This window comes from Camelus dromedarius, chromosome 9 (genome assembly GCF_036321535.1).
Source record: "Camelus dromedarius isolate mCamDro1 chromosome 9, mCamDro1.pat, whole genome shotgun sequence".
NCBI classification, from domain to species: Eukaryota; Metazoa; Chordata; class Mammalia; order Artiodactyla; family Camelidae; genus Camelus; species Camelus dromedarius.
In genome coordinates this window covers 1,883,324-1,904,441 of record NC_087444.1, presented here as the reverse complement: position 1 = coordinate 1,904,441, position 21,118 = coordinate 1,883,324, and the positions used below count along the sequence as shown (strand labels likewise).

General features: G+C 45.7%; 1 protein-coding gene and 1 non-coding gene across 7 annotated transcripts in view; one reads left to right on the top strand and one right to left on the bottom strand.

Moving 5' to 3' along the window:
- The window catches only part of TGFBR3 (transforming growth factor beta receptor 3), a 182,393-nt gene that overhangs the window by 93,482 nt on the left and 67,793 nt on the right, over nt 1-21,118 (top strand). For all 6 annotated transcript variants that reach the window (XM_064488706.1, XM_064488705.1, XM_064488703.1 and 3 more), the window contains exon 4: nt 18,026-18,163. In XM_064488706.1, the coding sequence (XP_064344776.1) occupies nt 18,026-18,163 (138 nt within the window). The remainder of the gene's footprint in view (nt 1-18,025; nt 18,164-21,118) is intronic.
- Nucleotides 10,929-11,034, bottom strand: LOC116155064 (U6 spliceosomal RNA). Its single transcript, XR_004139093.1, has one exon. It is a non-coding gene; the product is annotated as a U6 spliceosomal RNA (small nuclear RNA).

Below are 21,118 nucleotides of genomic sequence, written 5' to 3'. Positions count from 1 at the left end.
CTGGCTCTGGACGCTGAAGATCCAGGGAGCCCTTCTGTTCCAGTCACGGAGAACAGGAGAGACGTAGCTCCACCGGCAGGACAGGTGGCTGGCCACTAGGACGGGTATTTGGGTTCTGGCCCCAGGGATGCATAACCGGGTGTAGAACTTGGACAGGCCGTTGCTTCCTTGGACTTCAGTTTCAATCTCTACAGTAAATACTTGGTGTAGTCTGTGTGTAAAGTCTTTCGTGTGTATCACGAAAGGTCAGTGATTTCATTGTACACAAATTTCGTTTTGTGTTTCATCCTCTTCTTTCAGATTTTTATCAGCACTGCCTGCAGTAACCAAGTCCACTGGCTCTAATTTCGCCCCTCTCCCACTCCTTTGTTTTTGAACAGCCCGCGGAGTACTTGAGAGAAAAAAAAAGGTGGCATGAAGAAGTAAACAGTGGAGGTGGGGTAAATGCGAGAGCTTTGTAACTTCACACCTCGGGCCCAAAGCTGGCCTTGTGCCTTCACGGGGCCCACTTAGCACGTGGCCCATTGGCCTGGGAGGGTTCCCAGTCACCAGATGAGCCAGTTGTAATGACTGAGACTTGTTCTCAGCCTAACGATATATGGTTCAACCAAGAGCAGCAACCAGTGTCTTCATTAAAGGGGATTATCCTATCAAAATAGTGTTTTTAGAACCTTACAGTGTTATAATGTTTGCATTGACTCTTTTGTTTTTAAATCATAGTTTGATTTATTGGACTCTCTACATTTTGATAGAAAAGAAAAAAATAAATAAGCCAATCTTCCTGTAATTCAGTATAAATCATGCCGCTCTGTCGTTGTAAAGTATGTCTGAAAGAAATTAGCAAAACCAGATAAGTTAACTTGCCTCAGGACTATTATCTTGTCAACACTTCTATTTTAAAAGACACTGTAAATCTTGATTTACCTTTAGGATTAGCCTTGAGTATTTCATGATTTGTTTTGCTTCTGCCAAGCATGAAAGACTATGGGGCACACACTGACCCAGAGTTAAAGTGGGAAGAAAAAGGGAAGAAAAGAATGACATTCTCTAAAACTGCTCCCATTGGTCTGAGAAGTTTGATAAATTCATTTTGGAATATTTCCAGTTTTTGAAACAAGAAAGCTCTTCTGTTTTATTCTCTTGTATTCACTGTGGCAGGTTCAACTAAACTTTCGTCAATCTTGCCTTTGAATCGAGTGCACAGATCATTCAGTGTGACCTGCGTTCAGGCACGTCAGCCCATTCTTTTCCATCAACCATGTCTTCTCCTAGGCTCTGTCTTGAAGGCTGTTACTGACTCCATCAGTTGCTCAAAGAGCTGCAGGCTGTGGTTAGCCCCTTTATTTACGGGGAAATTGAGTCCCAGTGTAAGATACTTAAACAGAATTTTCTTTTTTTTTCTTAAATGAATGATACGTCCTGAATCTTAACACAAGGGGGAAGACAAGCTTGGGAGGCACCCATGTCTGTGGTTTATAGTGAAGGTGACATTTCTCTGTTTCTCAGGCGAGGGTGATTAACTCCTTCTCCCCGAGGGCAAACAGTAAATTGCTTTCTGTAAGTGAGAAGATCCTGCTTTCATTCTGAAAGTGCTTACCAACAGTGAGCTTGCTTTCTCTTTTGAAAGGAATACTGTAGGAGAGATCATGACCAAAGCTTGTTCCAGGTGAGTGCTGGAAACAGCGGGAACTTGCTGTCAGGTCTTGCCAGGATTTAGGAGAGCGTCTCTAGGCTGGAGGAGACATCCCGAGGGTGGAGAATGGAGCGCTGTCTTCGCTGTAGGGGAGTAAAGTAGACGGAGAGAGAAAAGGCTGGATCTGGTTCGTGTGTTACACACACGAGAACTAAGGGTGAGATTTGAAGATTTTTGTGTAGAATACTATAACCAGGACTGAATTACCGGGCCCCATGAGTTATTCCTTTTAAAAATGCTCAAGGCTGGTAACTCACAATAGTTTCCTGATTTATTCATTGTTTATGGTTAAGATATATCCCAAACTGAGCAAGTGTTTATTGAGGGCCTGTGAGCTGGGGACAAAGCCAGGGAACAAACTGCAGGTCTCGGGTTGAGGATTAAGATTGAATTTTCTCCCCTTGTGAGATACTCCTTGGCAATCCCTTCATAACGACACTGTGTGAGACTCGGAATGGGATCCCATACAGAAGGGGGCTTTTAAAAAAATCTTTATTACTGCTACCTATTCTGTTGGGCAAGTAAGTGAGGTGGTTGAAGTGGGTTTGATAAATTAACTTACTAATGTGATTAAGTCACACTTGATACGCCAGGAGTCGATGTGCGTTGTTTATCAGGAGGCAAGCCATGGTCACATCTCAGTGAATTACATTACACGCTGTTCTTTCAGTTGCCTTCACTGATTAGCTAAGCTTGGCTTTCACGGCCCATTGAGATCTGGCCCCAGTCTACCTTTCCAGCTTAATTCCTCTGTGTTCTTTTGCATATTTCCTCAGCTGAATTAAGTGTTCCCCAGACCTACCCACATGGCCTCCCCTGCCTGGACATTGCTCTTGAGGCTCTCGCTGCCCACCTCCCTGCCCCTGTTCTGCCCTGTTCACCCCCAGGGCCCAGCAGAAGCGCCCCCTTTCTGTTCCCAAAGACACATTTACATCTGAGCGTCTTCCTCAGCCCCAGGACTTGTGGACCTAAGTGTGAAGTGACTAAATGTGTTTCTAAGTTGCTGTCCTTCACAGTTGCTGCTTCTATGTAGTACAGTTATAATGTACTATAATTTCTCATTAGCTGTTTAAATTACAGCCTAGATTGATGGTAGTGGATCAGACACCCTAAAATAGGTTATTTCTCACTTAGAGTTAATTAAGCTTTAGATAATTTTTTTTCCTTAAATTTTTAGGAATTGGTGCAGGTAAGATCAGTATGGAATAAAGTCTGAGATTTAATTTTAAAAAATCACCTTTTCTCTTCTCTCTCTCTCTCTTTTTTCTCTCTCTCTCCTTCAAATCCAGGGTTGGGACCAACAGCTGCTGTAGCCTGGGCAGGGTAACTTGATATAATGGCATACGTCTTTACCCTGGTCTGCTCTTAGAGCAGATTGGAAATGGTTGTTTTGGAAAATATGTGGTGAGTTTATCTCTAGACCTTCGCACCAGAGCAGTCAGTGCAGCCTCGCGAGTCCTTGGCCCCGATGTGCGCCTTTCATAACAGGACTTCGATGCTGTGACTTGATGCCTTGAGATCAGCACAACAAAATGGTGCTCAAAGAGCAGTGTTTACTTTGATCATTTTTCAACCTCTGTGCCCCAGCCTTTTCACGGAGCGCAAATCGCTTCACCAGAGCCATGGCTGAAGCCCACGGACTGTTTTTGCAGTCTGGTTGCTGTGGCGATTCTCAGCCTTCCATGAAACCCCGTCTCCAGGGAAACGGCAACCTTTGCAGCTGTCTCCGCCTTTTTGGTATTGTATCTGGTGGAGGTCTTCACAAGCCTGCAGCAAACCCAAGAGTAGCTGATTTGTGTCAGGGTAAACAAATACGTGGAAACAGGACGTCTCATTCAGGACATGTCGTATTTCAAAACAAACAGCTCTCTACCCTTCTCCCAAATCATATGAGAACTTTGAAGTATCTCCAAGTCTGGGTGAAGCCAGTTTAGTGAGCCATGGAGGGTTGCTGGTCATGATAACGATGCAAGTAAGAGCTTTGGGAGAGTAACTGATGAAGTTTGTGGAGTTGCCAGGTAGGGAAGAAAGAGAGTGGTGGCAAAGGAGAAGCGTAGTGGGGCGTGTGTGTGTGCCAGGCAGGAGAAGCCGGTTTAGGAGAAGGAGTGGGCTGGGTCTAAGGGGCCAGCAGTTTGATGTTTAGGGGACTGTGAGAAGAACTGTTTTGACTTTAAACTTCAGTGGAGGACGATATAGATAAAATCTTCCTTCCGTAGGGACCAAGGGAGTGGAGAAAAATCACCATGGTTTTAGATGGCGGAAGTGATAATAGCAAAACACTTACAGAGCACTCACTGTGTGCCAGTCGCCGCCCTCCATGTTCTGCGCCTATGACATGCTTAATCCTTTGACGTCTGGTGGAGTAGGCGGAGGCATTGCCCCCGCGTTACAGTCAGTGACACTGATGCCCCGAGAGCCTGAGCGTGCTCGAGGCCCTACGGCCAGCAGACGGGGAGCTGAGATCCCAGCTGGCTCTGAGTCACCGATCTTATCCACCAGGTCAGACGGCCTGTAATCTAGGAAAGAAGGCAGAATGACCCAAAGGACTGGGTTACAGGAGACACTGGCCAACCTGGAAGAAAACATAGATCTTGGAAGAAATTAAATTATGTTTTAAAATTTGCTTATTGATTCATTCATTTGTTCGTTCATTTATTCATCATTAAATATCACGTGGTTCTGTCTAAGTGCCAGGTATTAGCCTAGGAGCTAAGGCAGTGACAAACCCCGCCCCCCTCCTCTCAGATACTCTGTGTACAGACTTAACCTAGGACTAGGCAGCAGGTGCTAGATGCTGCGAGAGGAGGGTCAGCTGGACGTCGGCCAGGAGCGCCGCTGGGAAGAGCTGCCTTCTTCCTCATCGGGGCACTGATAACATCAAGTCTTCCAAAAGAGTGTGGTATTTTTTCTGAGGTGAACAAAATTTACCCCAGGTGAAAATATGAAACTATAGTTAAATGAAGTGTGTTAGCCCATAGTTCTGCCTCTTTCTAAACAGAACTGAGAAGTGTAATTTGATGAGTTTGCATGTGGTCGCATACAGTTTGCCCTTGAGATTTTCCAGATTGCCGTAGAGCAGTATGTCCAGTTTGTAAATAGCACTGCTAGGAGTCGGTTCCACGGTAACGAATGGAGAGCACTTTAGAAGAAGGAAAGGGGTTGAGAAGGCCTGGGAGATCCATCTTTGTAGGAAAAAATTCCCCTGTGCCTCGGGTTGTGAGTGTGCAAAGTTCCTGAAACATGCTGAGGACCTGTCTGTAACTAGTACACGGTTTTCTGTAACTCTGGGGCAAGCATGTTACGAATGCTCTACAAGTGTTAACTTATTGACTACTCATAATAATGCTAAAAAGTAGACACGGTGATTCTGTTTTTTAGATGAAGAAACAGCAGCACAGAGAGGTCAAGCAGTTAGTCCAAGGTGACACAGCTAAGGAATTAATGGAGCTGGAATTGAACACAGAGAGTTTGGTGCAAGTGTTCATGGTCTCAATCATTATGCAATGGTAATTAGTCATATTTCACTTTATGGGTCCCATTTTAAACCATAAAGTATTAATTAAAAGGCAGTCTCTTAGGTGTTAAGACATTCTTAAGATTAGCTTGAGGCTATGTTCATAGCAGCATTATTTACGACAGCTGTATTTACATACAGCATTATTTACAACAGCCAAGATATGGAAGCACCCTACGTGTCCATTAGCAGTTGAATGGATAAAGAAAATGTGGTGTGTATACACACACACACACACACACACACACACACACACAGAGGAATACTACTCAGCCATAAAAAAGAATGAAACTGTGCCATTTGCAACAACAACATGAATGGACTTAGAGGGCACTATGCTAAGTGAAATAAGTCAGAGAAAGGTAAATACTGTATGATATCACTTATATGTGGAATCTAAAAAATACAACAAACTAGTGAATACAATAAAAAAGAAACAGACTCACAGTTATAGAGAACAAGCTAGTGGTGACCAGTGGGCGGGGGGAGGGGCAAAGTAGGGGTTGGGGTGCAGGAGGCACAAACTTTTGGGTGTAAGAAGGTTCAAGGATGTATTATACAACACGGGGAAAATAGCCAATATTTTGTAATAACTGTAAATTGAAAGTAACATTTAAAAATTGTGTGTGTGTGTATATAGATATAAAGAAGTTTAGCTTGAGGCTAATTTAAGACCCCCTCATCTCCATGAAACATCTGGTCATTCACTGTCCTAAAAGGGACCATATCCATTTTGTACATCATGCTTTATTTTTCACTGCTAACTGGGGACCTTCCATGGTAAGTGGATAATTAATAGAAAAAGAAACAAAAACCATATAGTTTTGCTACTTGTTAACTCTGATTGAAAAGTGTGTTTGCTTAAGGATGTGGAATCTGATAGTGACTCTGACTGTATCAGGTTTCTCTAGTTAAGAAAGAAACAAAGTTATTATAGAATATTATCCCCAAATAATGGCCTGAAAAGTTTAACTTTTTGTCATCTTTCTTTGAGAGAATAGTAAAAATTTCCTCACACATTAGAGTTTACAAAGAGTTATATTTAGCATAAGTACAAATTATTTAACCTTTTCAAGTATCCTATGGGATTGCTCTGATCTCTTCTAAGGTTTGAGGAGATTTAATATGTAATGAAGAATAATGGCTTGTTCAAAGCTAGTTCTGATTTTGGAATCTGGGCTTATGAGCAAGACAACAAACTCCCAAAGACCTACATACACCAAGACGTGGACGTACGTGCCTGGACCTTCCACAACAGAGTTCTGGACTCTTCATGAAATTCTGAGGGGCTGCCGTGACTTCCCTGATAGATTTGCTTTATTCAGCATCATTTTCTTTTGAAATGATTATTGTTGAGAGGCACTCTCAAGTGTTTTACTGGATTGCTTACTAAAGAAATACATGGATCTTTAAAAACGAATTTAGCAAACTTCTTTAGAAAGTAGATGAAATAGGAAGTGGGTGCGGAGATTCTGAAAGTCTTAAGAAAAGTGTTCAGTGATGAAGCCAGAATCCCGAGACTGGTCAGCAGGGATCTTGGTGGTCATCCAGTCCAGTTTATACTTGTTTATGAATTTTGCTTCTAACGTATCTCTTAGTGGTCATCCAGCCAATCTAAGCAGTTCAGAAAATTGAGGAGTGGGAGAAACAAGAGAATTAATCCCACTGACAGCTGTTGCCTGCTTCTGTGGAGGAGTTAGGTCCACTTTGCCCTGTGGAGGGCCCGGCCCAGCCCGGCCCGGCCCAGCCGCTGCCACCCCCCAGACCCCGGGCGTCTTCTCTCCCCGCTCGTTCCGGAGGTGGCGCAGTCTTGGCGCTGTGTTAGAATCATCTCTTCGGGTGTCCGTCTTCCCTCTGGACTGTGATGAGCAAACTGGGGAAAAACAGGCTGTATCTTACTCATGTTTCTGTTGCCAGTACTTGGCATGGTGCCTGGCACCTTATAGGTACTTAATTAATGCTGTTTGAATAAATGAAAAGCATGCACAGGAAACACAGGCCACTGTCTGAAGCTGGCTGGCTGGCTAGTGTGTGCCTTTGGTGTGACTGTCTCAGATCTGGAGTCCTGAGGACCCATGCGACCATTCAGCCTTCTTAAATGCACCCAGTTCCTTGTAGAATCACGTGAAGGTCTTTCCAGATGAGATTGGAAACTCAAGACTTGGTCAGGTTCATCCTGTATGAAAGTTCAAGTCACTTTTTTTTTTTTTGGTGTGTAGTAAACCTACAACATTTACCATTTAGCCATTTTGAAGTGTACATTTCAGTGATGTCTGTACATTCACAGTGTAGTGCCACCGTCACCACCGTCTTGTTCCAGAAAGAAGCTCCACACCAATTAGCAATCTGTCCCACTTTCCCCCTCCCCCAGCCCCTGACAGCTGCTTTCCATCTCTTTGCATCTGCCTGCTTTGGGGACATTTGGGCATTTCATATAAAGGTAATCATGAAACATGTGGGCTTCTGTATCTGGCTTTTTTCATTTCACATATTTTCAAGGTTCATCTATGTTGTATGTATCAATACTTTATTCTTTTTATTGTCAAATAATACTCCATTGTATGGATATACCACACATTTTGCTTATTTCAGATCACATTTTCATAGAGAAATTTGTCATTATAAGTCAGATTTCTTATTTCTGGTCAAACATCCCGAATGCCAGAGAATCTTAATTATGTCTACAAGTTCCTGGTAATTTTGGAATATTTAAATTTATAATCAAAACCTGAATATTTTATAATGCAGCCCCCCCCCAACTTTCCCCATTTGGCTCTACTTACTGCTGATAATATTTTCAAAGGATGAGTCAGAGACAGAATGGTGGGCGACAGCCGTTTCACTGAGAATGAGAAGTAGATGACCAGTGGCTGTTGACTTCACAGGTGTTTGGGGCTTGACGGAACCATGAAACAGAGCCCAAGCCCCTGACCTTGATGTCGCTCAGGACCTTCCAGACTTTGGTCAGAAGTAGGAAGCCCTTTAGAGACGTGCTACGTGGCAGGCAGCTTGTGCCTCCCCACTGGCGGGGGAGCCAAGCCTCTGTGATTCTGTCGGACTCTCTTTAAATACAGCTGCTTCAGATGTGCCTTCCGTGTGACATTCAGAGATGAGGAGCTTTCTTAAGAAGTCATTTTACATCTACAAAGTGAGACTGTATAAAAAGCTAAGGCAGTTAGTATTTCCCCGTGTTGAGGGTGGACTTCACATTCCCCGCGGCAAACGGGACGCGATGTTGATTGCTGCCCTGGAAGTGCGTGGCTGTTGCCTCCTTCCCTTTCTGTTTCTTTGTGCTCCCCGATTCCCAGCACCGTGGCTCGGTGTCTCAGGGTTTGAAGTTGCTGACGGCTTGTGTGGTGTTGCCTCATTACAGTGTCTTCCTTACTGGGACGTAGGCGGCTGGGATAGTATCGGTTATGTGACTTCAAAATCAAATGTTTCGTGTTAGAATTTGCACTTGGTTCATTCTGAGGTCAAGTCTATTCCTGATCCCTCCATGGCACACAACTCTGCTTTACTTGTAAAGAAATGTCAACAGGACTTTTTTTTTTTTTAGTTTTTTTTTGGGGGGGTGGTAATTAGGTGTATTTGTTTACTTTTAGAGGAGACACTGGAGCTTGAACCCAGAACCTCGTGCATGCTAAGCATACGCTCTACCACTGAGCTGTACCCTCCCCGCAGCAGGATCATTCTTGATCTAAATAAGGAACCTCGTTCAGACTTCTTACAACTTAGTCTTTGCTTCTTTCTTTCTTTTACTTTTTATTTTCCTTTTTTCTTCAGGTTATTAGTTAAGTGCTTAAAGGATTTTAGGGGTAGAGTGTAACTATAAGACATTTGTTACCAGGTGTTCTGCTCTGCAGTGCAACTTTGTCCCTTTCCAGTTAGGACAACTGTACTGAAGTACTTTTAATGCTGCCTGAAGAAAATAGGAAATTAAACCCTTCAGTATTGACCTCAGGAAAATATTATCCATCTTGGACACTTACAGCTACAGCAGGGCGAATTCTGTATGCGCGATTTAGCAACGTTCCTTCTGCCTTCTGTGGTCATAGGTCTTATCCTGAAAACTCGTTAGAGGGTTTAGGGGACACTGATTTGAGGAGGAGAATGAACGAAATACTGAACTTGAGTGCAAACCCTGCAGACTGTATTTGCTCTCTTGCGCATTAGGCTGTTCTGACATAGTTTGTTGCTTGAATTAAAAGCATTTAAAAGTCTGTGCCTCTAAAAGATAGTGGAGCATTTAATCAAAGACGATAATGCTTTTTCAGGAAAAATGCTCCCCAGACACAGACTGACATGTTCTCCCACCTGGGACCTGTGCGTTGTTTCTTCTCGCTCCCTCAAGACAGGCCGTGTAATGCCGAGGCTGAAGTTCCTCCAAGAACGTCCTGCCTAAGGTTCTAACCTGGCTGGATGGGGCCAGAATACGCAGAGGGGGCTGGTGGGGTGACTTTCAGGGGTTGTTTCCGTGAGCGCTTTCAGAGGAAGCCAGACGTCACAGAATTCCCCAGGTTTTCCTACCGTGACCAGAATTTAGTTTCCTTAGAGAGTAATTTGGTCTTATCCACATCTCAGCTGGAGCCCCTGGAGCTCAAGGAATGATTAGCTCACACGTCCGTTAATTCCGTAGTTTGTAGAGACCCAGAGAAGGGCATGTTTCTGCAGACTGCCAGAGCCTCAGGGTCCTCATGGACTCTCCACTGCCTGGGTTTACAGTCCTGCATGTGACATGTCTGAGATACACTGGATTCGCTTGGATTTGAAAAGCAACCAACACCATCTGCGTTCCGTAGTGTTCCTGAGAACAGTGAGCATTATTAAAGGTTTTGCAGAGGAGATAGCGGAGGCTTTACATCAAAGCAGTTCAAACAACTGTAGCTGGCGCTGTAGACATCACTGTTCATAAAAATATGTGCCGACCGTCCTGTGGAGTCTCACCAACCTCTCGGCTTGTGCTGGCTTCCCGTCATCCTGCTCACAGCTCAGCCCCTTCCTTTCTTCTTTATCTTTCCCTCTTTTCCGGAAACAAAATAGTTCCTGCCTCTTAACTCCCGTAGAACAGCTCCCCAGCCCCAGCCCCGTGCCCTGGGGCCAACATTAAGATTAAGGGTGGGGCGGGGTGGGAAGGTGCGGAGAAAGAAAAGGACAGATAGGCATTCACCCTGTGCTTCGCACTGCCACTTTCTAGCCATGTGCCTTTGGATAAATTACTTATCTCTGAGCACCAATTTCTTCATCTTTAAAATGGGAATGATTAATTACGCACAGCATCTCTTGATGAGAGCAGCAAGTCTTAACCCGGGGATGCGTGGACATGCTTACCGTCTTTCCTTGGGACGCGGCACCAGTGGCAGTCACTACTGCTGACAGCACTGTTCCTGGTAACCCAAGCGTGGCATTTTTGGGCGTCCATGTCTTAGCAATTACTCCTTACCAGACTTCTCGTTCATGCTAGAAAAGTGACACTGTACGCCCATTCAGAATTCCTGACCAGCTTCAGGTTAATGTACTAGCTCAGGAGAATCCACATGCCATCCTTTGATGCTTAGAGCATCAAATTAAATTTAATCACTACCTGAACATCAGTACGTTTGCTAACTTTAGGATGGTACGTGAGCAGCCATTTCTATTGCGATGCCTAACTGCAGTTGGCAGATGGCGATGATTAATTCAGTGCTCAGATCACGCGGGAATTGGGTTCTTGCTACGCCTATTTTTTATATGGGACACTTCACGGATTTGTACGCCATCCTTGCACAGGGCCACGCCTCTCTCCTCTGTCTTGCTCCAGTTTTAGTGTATGTGCTGCCGAAGCAAGCACGGTGCCTACTTTGTAAACCAGCACCTGCTGGGCTTCCCGTGATTTTCTTTATTATTTAGTTCTGTTTAATGAAGTGCTGACATGCAGGCACTCTGGCATCCTACTGCCATAGGCATACACGTGTCCAAGTCCTGGCTTACTGAACTGTTAAGTAGCAAAAACAATTTCAGGCCCATTATAAAAAGCAGAAGTTGAGAGAAAATAAATTTACACAGTACATTTATGTGAGGCTTTGGTTATATATTAGTGTTAGAAACAATAATAAAGCGTTTGGAATCCATCTGTTTATTAGATATGGCAAGGAATGTAAAAAATAAAAGCAAACTTTTTTCTACATTAATCGGTGTGCAAATACTGAGTTCCTTCAGTTTGTCTAGTTTAATTTCTGACTGTTCTAACACACTTCATTGCCTGAATGAAAATCATTTAAAATTCTGTGCCTCTAAAAGATAGTAGAATATTTGGTCAAGATTTTTCTCTCTATCATCTGTCCCTGAGAGGGAGAGCATGCTCCGAAGTTTTCTTTTTTTTTTTTCCTACATTTTACATATTTGCATTTGCGCAAGTGTAAAAGCTAATAAAAACATCCTACTTTCTGTTTGCCTGGTGTGGTTCCCCCACAGGGCGCAGGGGCTGCTCCGCCCAGCGCACACACAGCAGAGGGTGGCGATGCGGCCTTGATTCTCGCAGAGCCCGGCCGTGGCCTCGGAATTGTCTCCAGCACGCGCTCCGGGCAGCCCCTGCCATGTGTTTTGGTAGTGTGAGTTGGAATCTGTTTGTTTTTCTTGACTGTGTTTTAAAGTTCAAATAGAACTTGATAGTGAAGTTCATGTTCTCTTTACTAGACCACCACCGCCACTTGTTGGCCAGAAATGCACAACAACACGGCCCTGTAACCATTACTTAAGTCACATTTTGTGAAGAACTTTTATTCATCTTTCAGAAAACTTGTTGACTGCTTACTAGATGTCGAGCCCTGTGCTAGGTCCAAGGATGCAGAAATGAGCATGACTTAGTTTCTGCCCTTGAAGACTGCCCTGAGGATTTCACAATGTACTGGGAGGACGGGGTCTAGGACAGATATCTGAACAGCTCACTTTGGTGCCCTGCGGAAGGGAGCCTCTCCAAGGTCCAGCTCTGCCTGCAGGACAGGGAAGATCCCACTGGAGGTTGCACTTGGAGCTGGACACACATGTCCCTGCAGGGGCTGGCGGGAAAGTGACGCAGGCAAGAATCCTGAGAGGCTGTGGTGTGTTAGTGACATGGACAGTCCCATATTCAGATAGCAGATGCTTAATGCTCAAGGACAGTGGAAACATGCCTGTCGGTGTTCTCAGACTTGCCATCTGCAGCATCCTTACCTCAGGACATACCCACACCTGGGGTCTCCCCTTTCTTAGCCACTGAGCTGTGGACGACGCTGGGAAGGAAGGGCTAGGGTCCCTGGAATCCCCTTGCATCTCTCCCAGGACTCCTTTAGAAGGTCATGGCCTGTAGTTTCAGAAATATTTTTCTGTTTATATGAGCTCTTGTCCCTCAACCCCCAACCCAAATTTAGTCCTGAGTATTTTTCCAGAGCATTCAAAATATAGAGCAGGGAGGGCAGACTTATTTCTGCATTATATTTCAGACTTCCATTTTTTCCCTGTTGTTTTATTAGATTATTTTCAGAGGCTCTCAGGGAATCCTGAATCCTGTCCTTGTTGGGGGAAGGAGGAATTAGCTTTGGGATTGACCGACTGTGTGTCCCTCTCATCGTGGTAGGTGTTTCAAGACAAAACCAGTGGGAAGGAACTTGGTGTCATTTACTATAGCAGTGAAGTCTTTGACCTTAACGCTGCTAAGACCAAGGTGAATGGTCAGTTGACTCCCTAGGTAGGGCAGAGTCAGTTAGGAGGGTCAAGATTCCTTGAATTCATCACCGATTGATGTTCCTCTAAAAATTCAGAGAAATGTTCCTCCAGAGATTCAGAGAAATGTAAAAATAAAATCATAAGGAAATGTTTTAAAGCTCCAGATTCACCCCTCCAAGAATATTTTAAGGAAATCTTTTTATACCAATTCCCAAATGGCAAGAGACAAGCAATGATAAATAGAACATCGGCCATAGGGTTTCCTCAGACTGGGGGACCCTGTAAAATCCTGCAGAGCAGCCACTGTTCCCCACCCCCAGCAACTGGCTGCGCATTTCAGGTGCATCTGGGGTCAGACTTGAGCTCCTAAAAGCCCTGTTGCCCAGATGTAAGTGAAGTTCGAGTTCAGCTGTGGTGACCCTAGTGCCCTGGGTAGGCTCATGCTCAGTGTGCGTGTGTATGAGTTATGAGTGCTCCAAGACGCAGATGTGGGATGCTTTCAGTTACTGCCAACGCTGTTGCTAAGCGGATGTCCGCGTGCCTCTGCGGAGGGCACGGATCTGGCTGTACGCAGACCAGGGTGTGAGTTTACAGGTCTTGGTGCTGGAGCACGTTTCTTATCTGCCTTCGTGTAAACTGATTTTTGGATCATCCATTTCAGAGCATTATTTGGTCTGGTTTTGGAGACTAGGAGTCCCTCTGGTAGCGTTTTGGATGACTTCATTGTTCCACGGGTGCAAAGGGACTTTGCAAGAATCAGAAATGCTGAAATGGAGCCTCGCTGACACGTTGGCAGAATTGGACGACTGTTGGACTGTAATGCCAGCTGTTTCGCTTGCTCTGCTTTCGTTGGTTTTAATAAACCCCCGGAGCAGGGGCCCAACTAACGAGAAAAGTTTGCAGTCACTGTGGTAGAAATACCTTGCGTCTCTACCGTGAATCTTGGGAAATTCAAAGCAGTTTTCATATGGCGTCTCTCCTTCCGGAGGGGAGGGTTTTTCTCGCTGTGAGCAGGCGTGTAACTCGTTTAGATTACGCGGCTCACGGGGCTTGCTGCAACGTGTCGTTTTGTTCTCCAAAGATGATCTTTGGAGGACTGGAGTCTTCACCCTGACAAGGTCCAGAGAAGACTGTCCCTGTGTTTTCTGATAATAATGCTTCCCAAAGGGGAGACAGGAAGGTTGTCTTTCTACTCAGAGGCTTTATGCTCCTTGGAGTTGGCCTTCACTTTGGTCAAAACTGTGTTCAGATTCCCCAGAAAAGTACTCAGAAAAGATTCACTTCGAATTTATTTGTGAAGCGGGAGAAATCCGTTCGTCACAGCCAGCAGTTTGTTGAAGTGCCCCGACAGCCTCGGAAGGCCTGGCGTGGTAGATGCCCCGGCACAGGCCGGGCCAGTCAGCGCCCCCCGCTGGGGGAGGGGTCAGCAGCGTGTGAGGAGCCGTGTCCACAGCGGGGACGCGGCAGGGCACATTTCCTCGCATTTTCTCACGCCATTCGGAAGGCTGAACGGTCAGCACTGCCGGAGACAAACGTGACTAGAGCCGACCTCTTGGGCTGGGCTTCATGGACCACCGTGGTTAAAGTGTGGCTTCAGGAAGTCACGGGGACCCCCGGAGCTGCGTGTGGAGATTTTTCACTTCTGAGTTGTCACCTGTTAAGTTCTCTCCCTGAGGGAACGATGTCTGGAGACCAAAGGTGTCATTTCCAGTGTAATTAGAGGGGCGAACCCGTTTCTGTCATTGGCGTTTTCTTGCTTCTCTGTGGTGGATTCCTTCACTGGGCTAATGAGTCCTTAACCTGGGGCTCATGGGCCTGCAGTGGACGTACTTCCTTGACATTGTCAGAGAGTTTTATGTGCATGTGGGCTTTTTGGTGGGGGTGGGGGTGGGTGGAGAGAAGGTTCATAACCCCGCATTGAGTTTTCCTGTGCTTCGTGACCCCGGAGGGGAAGCAAGAAGCCCCTCACTTGGAGACTGACCGTCATTCCCTTGTTTGGGATGCACCCGTCTGGCCAGGCACCTTCAGCCTCGCGGCCCCCAGGTTCAGGCTGTTATTGCCTGTGAAGCCCATGGACTAAGGGGTGCCCCTTATGACCCTTATTTTTATGTGTGAATTTGACATAGGATTGAGAGTCCACTCTTTAAACTATTGCTTGGGTTTCCAAATTGAAAATTACTGGATTTCTCTGTGGTCTGCAGTCTGTCCCAGTTCTGGTCTTCAGTCTGCCCAAGAAAAAACCCTGCAGAATGTTCTTATCTTTGTGACTGTGGTCTGTCCATCTCTAATTAATTCTAGAGAGGATTTTCTTCTTTTTCCCTCCTTGACTTCTTCTTCTTCTTTTTTTTCCCCCAGCCTGAGAGAAAGCAGGCGCCTTAGCCAGGAATTCTTTAAGAGCCCTTCTGAGCGTCTTCTCCCCACGTCTGCAGGAGCTTTCCTGCCTTCGTCCTTTTGTCGGTTGCTTTCGGCTGTGTCTGTCCTCCCCTCCGCAGGGCTTGTTCAAGTGGGGGAAGGTCGCTGTGGGATCAGGTGCGCGGGCGTTTGGGGGGCTCTCTGTTCCTGCCAAATGATCTTTTTAAACAAGTATTGAATATTTTTCTTTTAATTTCCCAATCTTAGTATCAATTCTTCTTTGCCAAATGGTTTTTGGGGCTTTGCCTGGGCCCCATGTGCCAGAGTCGGGGATTCATCTTGGCCAGACACTGCCACATATTGAAGAGGGAGCAGTTTCCAGGAAAGCTCAGAGAGCCATGGCTCCTAGAAATCTTTCCTTGATGGTAGGAGCCAGGCCTTGACACTTCTGACCATCTGGAAAACTTTGGATCTGAGCACCAGTATGTGTCTCATACATATTTTTCTTTTCATTTCCTAAGTTTTTTTAAAATTCTTGTTCATTTGAGATATATATTTATTACTATTTTATCTGAGAGCTCCAAGAAGAATCATATGCCTGAGGGCTGCAAAGAAAATCATCAGCAGAGTTGATGCACCCTCTGTGGATGTGCACTGCTAAGCTTGGTGCTCAATAAACAGGCTTGGAATGAGTAAATCTGGAAATTTTTCACATACTGTTAGTGACAGTGTTTCTTTGCAGCCTTCGGGTGTTCCTGGACAAGTAATGGTTTCGCCTCTCCTTTCTTCCCTCTCCATAGCGTGTGCGTTCTGCAACGTGCGTCTGTCTGTTCACGTAATGCTCCCGTGGGAGCCTTGTCCCCTGCTCCGGTTCTGCCGCCTCCCTGTCTATAGTAGCGATCAGCCTGTTTATTTCTAGGTGTGGCAGTGTCTCCGGGAGGCTCCGAGGCAGATTCTGTGCGACCCAGGAGCGTGTTGTCGCAGTAGCTGTGCGTGGCGTCACTGTCAGGTGCATTAGGACGCTGCTTGTGCTGGCCGAGAAACGATCCCCACAGCCTTGAAGAAACAGTCATGACGGCTGGAGTCTTGCTCATGTGTTTTTTTTTCACTTTTCTGTAAATTAGCAAACTAAATCCTTTTGAGCCTATGATTATATTCAGCCTTTTTTCTTCCTTTTACCTTTTAAGTAACATAAGCTTGTGAATTTGCTGTGATAAATCAGTCATTTAAATAATCTGCTGTGCATTAAGCACAGTGTTAAATGTAACACACGTCTTTGCCTACTGAGTCACAGACTGTACATGCAGCCTATTTTGAAAATTGACACACACATTCAACAGTAAATGAACAAGGTGGTATTATATACTATTGTGTAAATTATTCATAGAATACTTTCGTGGTCTTGAAAAGTAGAGAGTTAAACGCCCAGGTGGCACTTACTGTGTGCCTACTGTGTGCTGAGGCGTGGGCACTGAAACCAAGTTTGTACCTCATCATCAGTGACCTGAGAGTGCACTGTAGTAAGTGACACTGGTGTCACAGGCCATCCCCACGAAGGTACAGTTACAGTGAGATCAGGGCAGGCCAGCAGCCACTGTGAAGATGTAATCCAGCTTGGAGTGCTCTGCCCGCGATGACAGTGTGGATTCAGATCTGTGGATCGAGACCATGACATCCTCGTGAGGATCACGGCTGAGATGTACTGTCATTCCCAGCATGTCGCTCCGTGTGTGCCTTTCTGGCTAACTCCTTTTTTGTCCTTTCCCTCCCTTTTCACTTTGTGAGGCTCTCGGTTGAGTTCATCTCATTCAAATGTTGGTTCTTGGGTCTTGCCTCGCCCGTCTGTCCAGAAAGCCAGCGTGAGACGTGCTTACAGGAAAGCACCCTTTGCTCCTCTGTGTCGGGTTGGCTGACCTGGGTGGAGGTGCCCCGGGGGGTTGGCTGACCTGGGCGGAGGTGCCCCGGGGGGTTGGCTGACCTGGGCGGAGGTGCCCCGGGAGGGCGTGCTGGACCCGCTGTGTCCAGGTCCCCTCACAGGTGCTCTCTGATGACGCTCATGATGACAGTGGAAGCCTGCAGTAGTCGTTGACCCACTGTCAGAACTGGCTGCACTTTTCCTATCCAAGCTCATGGTTTTCTTCCCTGTTTTTTCCTTTTTTGGGACTGTATACAATCAGCTTTTATTCCGTGTGTTCTCTGCGCTTCATTTCTTTGGAAAACCCCTGCAGGCTAACAGCCGGGGTGACGAAAGTCCTGGCAGCTCCCTTGGCAGCCCCTGTGCCTTGGCTTGGGCGCTTTTCTTTGGCAGAGCTCTCTTAGCCTTGTGGAGGTTTGGAGCTTACCTGGCAGAGAACAAAGTCCTATCTTTGGCGACCCAGAGGGGTGACCTGCCCCCGGGAGGGTCTGTGCTTCGGTTCTGAGCTTAGTCATTTGACTTGAAAGAGAAGGCGGTCCTGAGGGAAGGTGACTTTATCTTGCCTTTTCCAGCTTTGAGAGAAGTGTGTTCCGCTTGTTTGTGTTCTGCTGTTCCTGGGAGCTGGTTCATGCTTTGGTGGAGATCAGTGTGAGTTGAATCACACAGTATAGCCATTTTCATAGTAAAAAAATGGTCGGATATTGGCAGTATCACCCAGTCCAAACTAATATGTCTTGTCCGCAGAATCTGAACTAGCTTGTAGCTTGCTGCTGTTGATGGTGGGCTGTGAAAAAGTACCCCGGTTGCTACGCGAAGTGATTTAATGGAAAGCCAGTGCCAAGACTTCTCTCCTCTTTCGGCTTCTCCCTAGGTCACCCTGCACCTGAATCCCATCTCCTCCGTCCACATCCACCACAAGCCTGTCGTGTTCCTGCTCAACTCCCCACAGCCCCTGGAGTGGCATCTGAAGACAGAGAGGCTTGCGACTGGGGTCTCCAGACTTTTCTTGGTAAGTGTTTGAAACCCTCCCAAAGTGATCCTTAGCATAAGGATATAATGACCCTAAAACTTTGCGAGGCTTTTTAAAAGGCCTATTTCACTGAAATAATAGCAGAGTCCGCAGTGTGTTAAGTCTGGATTTTCTCCTTGTGATATTTGGTTGGCATGGACCAGCGTTCACAGAAGACAAAAGCCTCACGCCGTCTTCTGTGGTTGGAGAGTCAGGTCTCGTCGGCACGTGTGAGCAGGGTCTGCAGTCGTGCTCTGTGTGGCCTGAGCTTTGGTCTCGGTTCTGAGACCGGCCCCGCTGTGGCATCAGGAGCAATGTAAATATTGTACACAGCCACTAGGTGTGTGGTCTCTGAGCACAAAATAAATACACGCAAACCCTTTCTGTTTGTGTATAACACAGGCCTGATTTCTGATAAGAGGATCTGTTTGTTGAGAAAGTGACACACTGAGCTCCAAAATGAAAACATTTGTGTTTTATAAAAAAGCTGGAACCCAGCTCTTGTGGAAAGATCCAAATATTACCTACTATTTGTAAATCATGTCCCTCTGAGTTTGCCAGAACATTCAAGTTTGCTAGTTGTGGAGAAGCTGATGGTTGTTTGGATGGAATTTTGGGGGATGATGTCATGTCTGAAGATGAGCAGCAGCGTGCTCCGTGGTGACAGCTCACGCTGTCCGCTGCGGCAGCCGCACGTCCGTGTCCTGCCCTGCAGTGCGCTCCGCGGTGGCCACACGCCCCAGGCGCTGCGGCCGCTCTTGCCCACAAGCAGCAGAACAAGACGAGGCCTCAGTTAATTGCCCTCTTCTTACATAATGAATACATTTTGCTTAATTCATGACTCTTAATCCGGATCTGTAGTTTTTTGTCAGTTATATTTGAAGATTCCCTTTAAAAACTCAAAGGTACCCACCGAATAAAACAGGACTCCATAGTCAATGCAGCCAATAAGCAGATAAATAAATGAGTAGAAAGGGGAGACGGGGGAGCTCCTCTCCATAGAAGAATGCCGATCGCTAAGTGCAGAAGGAGGGACGCAGTTAGAAAATCAGCAGTTTGTAACCATCGTGGTAAAAGGTGATGAGGCAGGAGCCATCCAGCGGTGGTGGAGGAAGTCTGAGGAGCAGTTTGCATGGCCTTAAATCACGTATTATTCTAGCCAAAAGTGCATACAGCCTGAGTCTAATCACAAGGAAACACTGGTGAAGACCAAACTGAGTGACCTTCTATAGTATAACTGGCCTGTGCTCTTCAAGAACGTTAGTTGTGAAAGACAGAGGCTGGAGGGAGCCACCCCAGATTGAAGGAGACCAAAAGTCTCATGTGACCCCGGTCAGGGAGCGGGGCGTTGCCATACAGGCTGTTATGGGGACACAGACGAAACTGAAGTCGAGCCTGTAGATTAAAGGATTGCGTCAGTGTTGTATTTCTTGAGTTTAATCATTGTGCTTTTCTTGTATGAGAGAAAAGCCTTCTTAGGGAGCATGATACGCGTAAGCATTAAGAGATAAAGAGCCAAACAGTTCAGAAAAAAGGCACAATGTGCACACAGAATAATGAAGCAAATATGGCAAGATGCTGAAAGCGGGGGAATCTAGTTAAAGAGTACACATGGCTTCTTTGCACCGTACTTGCAACTTTGTGAATGTGATTTAATTTCAAAATAAAAAAATTTTAAACACAGAAGTGCATTTACTAAACGAGTTTATCTTGCGTAGCACAGGGAACTGTATTCCATATCTTGTAGTAACCTGCAATGAAGAAGAATCTGAAAAGGAACACGTGCATGTGTGTGTGTGACTGAGACACTGTGCTGTACACCGGAAATTGACACAACATTGTAAACTGACTGTATTTGATTAAAAGGAAAAATTTTCAAAAAGTACATTTACAAGATAGGAGTTACTAATAAACTATAACCTTTTCTGAGAATTGAAACTCTTATTATAAACTTAGAAGGCCAGAAGTCAGAATTACTTGTTATCACTGTTATCAGCACTTTATTTAGCACCTCGTACACTCCGATTGTTGTTGTGTACGTGTTCCAGTACTTGGTCTTATTTGGTTCTCACAGTAACCTTGTGACGATGCGGGTGTTTACCCATTTTACAGATGCTTTTACAGATGAGGACCTAAGATTTAGAGAGGTTAAGTAGTGACCCAGATCACATGGCTGATTCCCGGTGGAGTTGAAATTCAAACCCAGAGGGGACTTACTCTGCAAGCTCTTGTGCTAAATTGGTTCCCTTCATACTCATAAGCGTTGTCCATCTGCTGTAATTAATGGCGTCCATGATGGAAGACTAATGGCCGTGATCATAAGGGCATGTCCTCGCTCAGCCCTCGCGGTGCAGAGCGGTGCTGTCCGATACCGTAGGTACTGGCCGTGCGTGGCTGTTTAAATTCACCTTCACTAAAATCAGAGATGCAGTTCCTGGAGCAGCTAGCTGTTTCAGGGGCTCAGTACCTTCGAGGCCAGAGGCCACCACGTTGAGCAAAGGCTTTGCCTGCTCTGAGTTGAATCCAAGCAGTAACCTGGGCGAAGCATTTAACTTCTCTAAGCCTGACTCTCCTCAGTTGTAATATGGGAATGATAATAGTCCCAGCAACAAGGGCTTGTTTTCTTAATTACATGAGATCACGTGTAAAATGTCCAGTATGGGTCCTGGCGCTGGGACCTTCGTAGACGCTACCTGCCATTTATGTGTCCATTTGTTATTAGTCACAGCAGAGAACACCTGGGGAGGGTGTTGAATTTACATTTCTGGTTATGAAATGTCTAGTGTGGCCGGCCCCAGACTGAAAGGAGTGCCTGTTCCTCTGGGCTATAGGTCCAGATGAGAAGTGGGGGTCACTTACATCGTCATTGTACTGATCGCTTTCTGGATTCCTTCTTCAAATTGCCACTCTGTGACTTTTAAGGGAAAGTGTCTTACTCCTGGTTATTATTTATTT